This window comes from Octopus bimaculoides, chromosome 8, assembly GCF_001194135.2.
Source record: "Octopus bimaculoides isolate UCB-OBI-ISO-001 chromosome 8, ASM119413v2, whole genome shotgun sequence".
Lineage (NCBI taxonomy): Eukaryota > Metazoa > Mollusca > Cephalopoda > Octopoda > Octopodidae > Octopus > Octopus bimaculoides.
In genome coordinates, this window is record NC_068988.1 from 4,686,500 (window position 1) to 4,695,976 (window position 9,477).

General features: G+C 34.0%; 1 protein-coding gene across 6 annotated transcripts in view; it reads right to left on the minus strand.

Annotated features, from left to right (window-relative positions):
• LOC106878895 (receptor-type tyrosine-protein phosphatase T) overlaps positions 1-9,477 on the minus strand; it is a 596,380-nt gene that overhangs the window by 111,012 nt on the left and 475,891 nt on the right. For all 6 annotated transcript variants that reach the window (XM_014928243.2, XM_014928245.2, XM_014928244.2 and 3 more), the window contains 2 exons: positions 8,396-8,515; positions 5,308-5,456 (listed from right to left, as the gene is read on the minus strand). In XM_014928243.2, the coding sequence (XP_014783729.1) occupies positions 5,308-5,456; positions 8,396-8,515 (269 nt within the window). The remainder of the gene's footprint in view (positions 1-5,307; positions 5,457-8,395; positions 8,516-9,477) is intronic.

Consider the following 9,477-nt stretch of genomic DNA (forward strand, 5'->3'; position numbering starts at 1 on the left):
TATATATATATATATATATATATATATATATATATATATGAATAAATATATATGTATAACACTCACACACATATATGTACATAGGTGCGCCAGTTTGTTAATCATTGCGTGTATGTGTGCGTGAGTGTGTGTATAGTGGTGGTAGAATTTCCCGTTAGCAATCCAACACGAATAATCGAATCGAAGAGGAAGAAGCAATTCCGATGTAAATATAAAAACAAACATAAGTAAGAAAAAATGCAATTAAAGAGATTAATTAGCTACATGAGAAAGAAGGAAACTTAACAGAGGGTGGATCAAAGAGATACGAGACACACGTATACTAGTAGTATTTACACAAAGGAAATGTTATCGAAATATTCGCCAAACTGAAGACTGTAACAATTTTATCAATTTAGCTCTCATTACGTTCATGATGAAATCATTTATTTTATTTACATCTGTTTTAATTGTTATACACGATACCGTTGCTGCCTGAGCGAAACGTCTTTCAGTCCTTAGTCGGAAGTAGTTCCTGTGTCAATACCCTCAGCACTTCATTGAATATAACTAAACAACTTTAAAACTCCAGCTAGACTTGTGAAAGGTCACTATTTACATCTTGTTTGGTAACATAATGGGGCAAGATATAAATTTCCTCTCGATAAATGTGATCCCTACTGACAGCGAAGTTACCCACTGCAGGGAGCTGACACGGCTTTTTCAAAACGAAATGAACTGAGGCATAATAAGAAGAACATTGAAACGCTTACTACGGAATTGAACACACGATCCATGATTACATCATAAACAACTTATCCGTTGAGCTATTTTGTTTCTGTACCAATGCACTTGAGAAAAATATGAACACCACAACATCCAATTTCCCTCCTCAAAAGACATTACGTTGAAATATATTTATGTTCCTCTGTTTTTCTATCAAACTATGCTCTACAGGATCTCTCGATAAAATTTATGGTTTTGTGCCAAATTCAAAAAATTATTATTGTTTATTTTTGATTAATTGCCGAAGAAATAACCGTTTCTTGAATGATTAGGGGTAAAATGGTTTTATGGTGAACAAATATTATTTTAGCAATAATAGTTCTCGGTAATTAGATATGCAAGTTGAATGTTACATTTTAAAGTCTACAATGACTTATGATTCAATCGATAAATCTTAGCAGAGTAGCAACATTTTTAGGAATGGTTTCTTACGTAGTTTATTGCTTTTGTATTTGACTTCACACGCCCTCCAAGACCGAGAGAGGTTGTCGCATCGACTCCCAATAAGAAAACGCAACAGAAATAAGAGATGATGTTCGAACAAGATACTAGTTGAGAGAATGTGTTACAAAACGAATAAGCTATTAATTTGTTAACCATAAAGCAATCGCACATATCAATATATTACCATGAAGAAGATTTGTATGCATTAATTCAAAGTGTGGGAGTGGTAGGTTAGCCTTCGCTATGAAGACCCTCCCAGAGTTGTGAGTTCTATGTTGCTGATATCTGATTTAAACATTTGTAAGGGACAAATCTGCAGAAAAAAGGGGTCAGAGATAAAATTCTATATGGTTGAACGATTCATTAGACAAGGTGATTATTATATGAGCTAAATGTTTGACATTGTTGAGATGACGAAGGAACAACTGATGGCTGTATCGGATGGACCTAAACCAACGAAGTATAGAGTTTGCTACTTCAGTGCAGCAGAGACCAGTCTAACTGAGAGGAGACAGAAACAAGACAGTGCGCAGTTTAAACCATAATACGTCGTTGCAAATCAGCTGACTGGTCTACATTTGTTGTAGTTTCAGCTTCTTCCGTACGCAAGAGTTGTACTCTCAGAAATATGTGAGCACTATTCTCCAGTTTTGGAGGATCAACAAGTGATCACGTGTGTAAGATCTTCTAATCCACAAGATGAGTTTAGCATTTGTTGTATGTTTTGGCAGTCGTCAAGAGAAATCATCAGAGATTGAAATATATTCGCTGAGACTAAGAATTTAGATGTATATTGTTTATGTCCAACAGTGTTTTCTTATGTATATTATTGGAGTAATGGCGTTGGTGCCATTAGAAATGGTGAAGTAATGTGGTGTTTATTGTATAAGACTGTTGAAGATTCTGTTCATGGAATTGATGATTGCATGCGGAGGTTTAAGAAGTGAAAGATGTTATCATATATATTGGAGTGTGTGTTGTACGACGTTATGTCTACGTTGTCGTTCATTTACGATTGAAAGATTGTGGGAATCACAACCACAGCTAATACTGCGTTCATGGTGTCCTCTACGAAACGCTGAAATCGATTGGTCAGATTAAAGACCTTCAATCAGAGAGATATGAACTTAGCTTCTAGGTTTGACAGAGTTCGAAAATTTTTTTGTATTAAGAGCAACAATCTTACTAGAATTTTCCATGTACTGGTACATGGAGTTAGGGACAAAATCTTCGGCAGGTCTACGAAAACTTTTGGTCATTGAGTGGTGTGTGAAGAACAATTTGACATCACATTTCCATCAAATTTATGATGAATGTGATTGAAGAGTACGTTTACAGAAAGCTCTAGTCGTGGTACTGATTGCCTTGGTTTTTAGGGAACAGAAGTGTTCGCTAGCGCACTGGTAAGAGATTTGTGGTGTGCTAAAAGTAAGTTTAGCGGGAGTCGTAGGAAGTTCATTTATTGATTGTGATCCTGCTAAAAGAGCCATCGTGTCTGAATGGTAGTGAAAGGAAAAATTCTGCAAAGAGGATAGTGATCCAGAGAACCTTTTGGTACGGGAGAAGAAGGTCTAGTGCCAGTGTGAAAAGAAAATAGATAATTTGAAGACTGAGCATTATACGAAGTCGTCGTTAAACACGTTCCAGTGGTTTTTATCACACGTTTAGCTGTCTCAGATGAGTCGGAGTAATATATATTTGCCTTCTCTTCGCGCAGTAAACTACTATAAGTGTGTATATGTAAGTGTGCATACATTATTATAAAGGTTCCAAGAAGAAAGTCATGGCAACTTTGTTAGGAAAAAAAATCCGATTAAATCTCATTTGTCGGTGGTTGTGCAGCATTCATTGTGAAGAATGTAAAAAAATGATGGTTCAGATGTGGGATGCAATGAATGACTGTTTATTAAAACCATTGTAATATTTATTACTGTGCAGCAACATCGTATTGAGTAATTTATAGTCGTAGCTTGAACTTTGAAAAAAATGGATATGTAAAGTCTTGAATGATTGCGGAAATAAATAGGAAAGAAGTTTATAGAGAAATACATATGTAAGCCTATAGAGACATAAATCGTTAGCAAGTGAGAGGGATGCGAACATACATACACACACACACACACACACACACACACACACACACACACACACATAAATATGTTATATGTGCGCGTACAAACATACACATATATAGAACATTACACCCCCCCACACACACACACATATCTTGATAGATATGGAAATAGATGGACAGTACAAAGAAAGCTAAGTTGATGGATAGATACTGCGACAGAAAAAATCTTTAATTTCTGATATTATGGGGTATAATTGAATTTATAGGAATCTGGTTTGTTTCGCAGGAGCTGAGAAATCAACAAATAGATTAAGTCTAAGTTACTTAAGAACAGTTAGGAGCGAAGAGTTTATAGATTAATTCTTGTTAAATTAATCACGAACTGATTTTTATTTTGTTTGTTTCTAATTTAGTGCAGAGGAAACATTATGGCTCTACATGCTGAATGAACCAAACATGATTTACATGAATGAGGTGGAAGGTAAACCTAAGCCACAATGAATGCTATTTGAGAGAGGGCACCAATATATTTTATAAACGCAGAAAAGATTTCCAGAAAGCTATCACCATGTTGGGAACTGACAACATAATTGAAACGTTCATTTTCATGATTTAGCAAAAAGTTGCGGCTGTAAAAAGGACAACCAAACATGGTAGAAATTATTCGAGTCCTCAAAACTTCAAGTGATGTTATATTCATTATATTATTTTAATCTAATCAACCTTGATTTGTCTCCTCATTCGAGTGTAGGTTTTGCTTCGTAGAATGGACGACTTATTAAAGATCTAGAGACGCATAGAGTATAAGCATTAGTTTCTCAAAATGGAATTCACCAAACGTTGATGCTAATCATAATAGACTGTATAATTTTAGTGACTGGAACGAGAGTAAAATATTCTCGATGCTATATAAGATCGGAGAAAAATCATTTCAAAATTAATTGTATTCCATATTTGACAGATAATTGATAAAAAGAACAAAAAGAACTATTAAATAACATTTCATTAATTCTAGACTATGTTGGGGCTTTCAATATATTCACCACTTTTGGAAACACAGTAAAATGCAATATTCATGTACATCCAAACAAGTCACGCTTTGAATCCATTTTGAATGCAGGTTAAAGCTATTTCATATGTGGCTAATATAATTGAAATAGTCATTATTTAATTCTACCCATCTATGTCAGTGGAACTAGGGAAAGAAAGCAATGTATTGATTTAATTCACTATAGATATTAATTTCTTCAAAGTTGATGCTAGGTATGTCAATGAGTGATAAAAAAAGAACCTTCATATATTTCTATCTTTTCACGTTTGAGTTCAAATACTGCAGAGTACAATTTGATGTTATCCCTCAAGGGTCACGAAGATATACATACATACAAATGTATATATAGAGTGATAGATAGATACATACATACAAACATATACATATAAACGTATATATATATATATATATATATATATATATATATATATATATATATATATATATATATATATACATACACACAAACATATATATAATATATACATATATGTTTGCATGTATGTATGTATATGTTTCTATGTATGCATGTATATATATGTTTGTATGTACGGCTCCATACTTAGAAATGACTAAACATGAACTACTATTGGAACTTAAATACCATGTCCAGGAAACTTCTTTACCACTTCTATACACCACTTTACTCGAATGATGGAATTCCTAAGCAAAAAAAAAACTACAAAATCCACTGCCTTTAGTAAAGAATGGGCTAAAATATTGAAATATTATTCACTGCGACTAATCTATCTTACATATATTATTAATTACGGAAGATAATTTTTTTGTCTTTTCTGGGTTTTTTTATGACTAAGGTCAAGAATAAAGGTGGGAATAATTCGGTCCAGTTGGCCAAAGAAGAAAGAAGAATATTTAAAAGATATACCTGTAAAATAAATCTCGAAAGAAATTTGTTTTCTTTGTAAATATATCAATCAGTGTGTTAATTGAAGAAAACATGAGCATGTCTTACCTGCAATGAACAATAACTGGTCCATTGTCGAGCCGGTCAAACGCTCGTATTTTCTGCCGGAATAATATTAGTGAATTACCAAATTTTGGTACACCGTGATCTGGCCAAGTGGTGTAATGGAATTGTTTGACGATTTTCGATACCCCATTCTGAAGAACACAAAACAAAACAACTGGAGAGGCATATCGAGTCAATGATACATTTTAGAGTTAATGTTGAACATGGTTTAGAATAAAAGGTCTCCTATTGGCACAGATTTTCAGGGATTGATACAATCATCTGCTGGAGCCATACCTTGTTGAATTCGAAAACTTCGAGTCAATCCATGTAGAGAGAATTTTAATTCAGGAAGAATGAAATTAAAGTATTGAGCAATACTGTAATTTCTGCCACTTGAATTTTCAGACGAAACACTTTTCCATTCCATTATAAGCCTCCATTTTCAGATGTTGTTTACACACACACTTATGTATCTGTGTATGATATATGTATATTTCTGTGTGTATGTTTCGGCGTGTGAATGTATGTGCGTATATCTGTATGTGTGTGTATCTGTAACTCTGTGTATGTGTGAGCATAAATTATACAGATTTAATATGTGTAAAACTAAATATTCAATGCAACACTTCTCTGAGACGAATACAGATAACGTAAAAATATTTGAAAATCATTGTAGATATAAAGTAATACATCTCGGCGGTTCAATATATTAACATTTATTTTTCCGGTCTGTCATCTTCAGTTTCCACAAAGGCGCTGAACGCTGAATATCCATCGAACACAGCCAGAAAGCCTTTCGGCAGAATTCAGATTCTGATCGATTAAACGTATTAACGATTCAAATGCCTAATTGTTGAATCGTTTCACATCATTTAGAGGAGACAGCAGTCTTTATGAAACCCTGGAGACAAAATCAAGCCCTTAGTGGTCTGGTGACCATGTTTGCCAGCAACGAAATTACTGAATGAATCTAGCTTTACCTATATAAATACGACTTCCCCTAATAATGTGAAAGACACCATTTCCTCTTGAAGTATGAAAATAATTCTGATTGGAATAAAAAAGAAATATCGAGTAGATTTACAGTTTTGAACAATTATCTTGTTACGGGATATTTTTTAAAAATTCAGTGCCATGAAAATTTTATTCTTTTCTAATCTAGGCACAAGGCCCGAAATTTTTGGGGAAGGGGCAAGTCGATTAGATCGACCCCAGTACGCAACTGGTACTTAATTTATCGATGAAAGGCAAAGTAGACCTTGGTGGAATTTGTACACAGAACGTACCATGAAAATATTATTAGAAAATACACAAAGTGTATTCTGTTATACTGTAATGGGTTTGAAGTATATTACTTAGATTTTTAATTATATCAATATAAATATTTATCCCATCAGCTTTTCTGTAGCGAGAGTGTTTTAATCAAGGGCTAAGCTTCAAACGATGTCACAGTACTGCACTGTGAGTTTATTCACACTTCTTAGAAGGTCAGTACCGTCTCTTATTGTTATGAGCTCAAATACAACTGGTATCAAAGTTACAAATTATGCAAAGTCGATAAAATACCAGTTATATACTGTGTCCGTTCAATCACACATAAAAGCAACCAAGAACATAATCAAAGGAAACGAAATATAACCTCAACTAAATTGGATTTTAGTCACTTGAAACAGATTTTCTTGATAATTTATTTGACCTCTAATAGCAAAATCAACTGCAGTTTGACTTTCTAAATTAGTTTGTATGATATTCAGCTTAAAATAGCTGATTTTTTCAAAACTTCTATTCATGTAAAAGTTATTATAAACAGAATAATTCATTTTCTCATTGTAAGACACGATAGAAACGAATATTTAAGAATTTAGTGCAATCATTAACTAATTCAATCAAAAAATGTTAAAATTTGATGAGATTTTGCAGTCTGGCTGAGTAGTCTATATATTATCTGGTATTCTATATAGGATTTTCGCAGTGAATTTTTTTCATTCAAAGTGTGTTTCATGATTATTTTCATGAGCATTAATATCCATCTACATCCAACTGAAAATGTTACGAGCTTGTTACTAACAATAATTATCGAAATTTAACACTGTATATTTAGATTATTATACGTTTGATTTTTCGGAATGAATATGCCTGTATTTTTTTTATATATATACTTCAATATTTGAAGATATATTCGTGTTACAGATTCAGGGGCACTTCTCGTGGTTTCATCACACACAAAATCTGTGCAGTGTCACCGAAAGAGGAATGGTAATCATTTTTATAAAATCCTAATGAAAATTGTTGCTATAACGAAGATTTACTTGTAATATTGGTTTCAGATTTTGGCACAGGGCCAGCAATTGCGGGAGAGAGGCTAAGACGATTTCATTGACCCCAGTGCTCAACTGGTAATTGTTTCATCGACTCTGAAATGATGAAAGGTAAAGTTCGACCTTGGTGGAATTTGAACTCAGAACGTAAAAACGGACGAAACGCCGCTCAGTATTTTGTACGGCGTTCTAACGATTCTGCCAGCTTGCTGTCTTAGATTTACTTGTAATATTAATGCTTCCTTTTAGGAAGTGAGCTGGCAGAACCGTTATTACGCTGGACAAAATGCTCAGCGGCATATCGTCCGTCTTCACGTTGTGAGTTCAAATTCCGCTGATATTAACTTGACCTTTCCTCTTGTCTAAGTCGATAAAATAAGTACCAGTTGACCATTGGAGCCTATGAAATAGGTATAACCCAGCGATTACATCACCTCCTATACTCAACTGGAGTTTATAGTGATACTTTCAGAAATAAAATTGTTTATTTGTATAATCTATTGAAACAACAATCAACAATTCCACCGTTCCTTGCTACAATCAACTTAAAACATATAATACCTATTTTCTGTTTAGTTTTCCCCACTATTTGAGAGTTCAACTGATAGAATTTGGATCCTATCTTTCAAGTGACAGTTGCTATGTAATACATTTGAGGTTTTTCATAAATATTTTCATAACCAAACGTGTTTACGAAAACATACACAATGGTGTAGATGAAAAAAATGCTACTTAAGTTTCACTTCACTAACAACGAATGTAAAACTTACCATTTGTAAAAGGAATGTGCGTATCGTAAAATCAGGCAATTTATCTACATTTAGACATTCAATTGAAATTCCTGATGAAACTTGCGTCCCTTCATCGGGCCAATACTGGTCACATTTGCGCTGGAAATATTAAAAAAATATATTGAAATAGACAGAAATATATACAACATAATACTTTTAAAGTTTTATCAACACTTTCTTTGTATAATCGCCAATCAGCTCCAGTTAAACTGAGTTATGGCATACAAGCAGTCGGTTAACCAACCACAAATTGGTCTTTCAAGTTACATCGTGCCTCCAGCAACCCGAAGATCATGGAGACAAATTGATATGTGATATTCAATTATATGGAATAGTCTGACATTCTGGACAGGATTCCACTTCTCTTGAACAGATCCCTGCATACCGGAGAAACGGAGGAGAGATGAAGTCATTAGATGCACGACAGCTACACTGCTTTTTCCTCTGTCATTGTTGTACATCTCAGTGAAGCTATTAATAATGCGGCTATTTATATAGTTGCGTTTACTGGGATGCGTAAGAAATGTGGTGTGATTACAATGTCCCTCTGTAGTAGTATGGCATATGTGTCTACGAATGGTGAGGGTTGAAGTCTGCAGCGGCATCAAATTCTTTCCATTATATCTCCAGGTAAAATTTGTGTTGTAGTATTAATCAAATGGCCGCACACACGTCTCTCCATATTTTCAGAGATGTCAGATATATCTATACATAAACTGTTCACATAGAAACGTACGAATACCTATTTACAAAGATACATAAACATTGCATATACAGTCAGACGCAAAGGTGAATATGCAAATATATTTACATTGACATATATGTATGTCGGTTTGATTATATATTTCTACTGTGGATTCGAACTACAATAAGTTCAAGGTATGCTATGCACTACACACGCTCACACAGACACAAAAAAACACATATGCCTGAGTATATATGTATGTGTGTGTGTGTGCGTATATATATATGTGTGTGTGTGTGTGCGTGTGTGTGTGTGTGTGTATATATATATGTGTGTGTGTGTGTGTGTGTGTGTGTGTGTGTGTGTGTGTGCATAT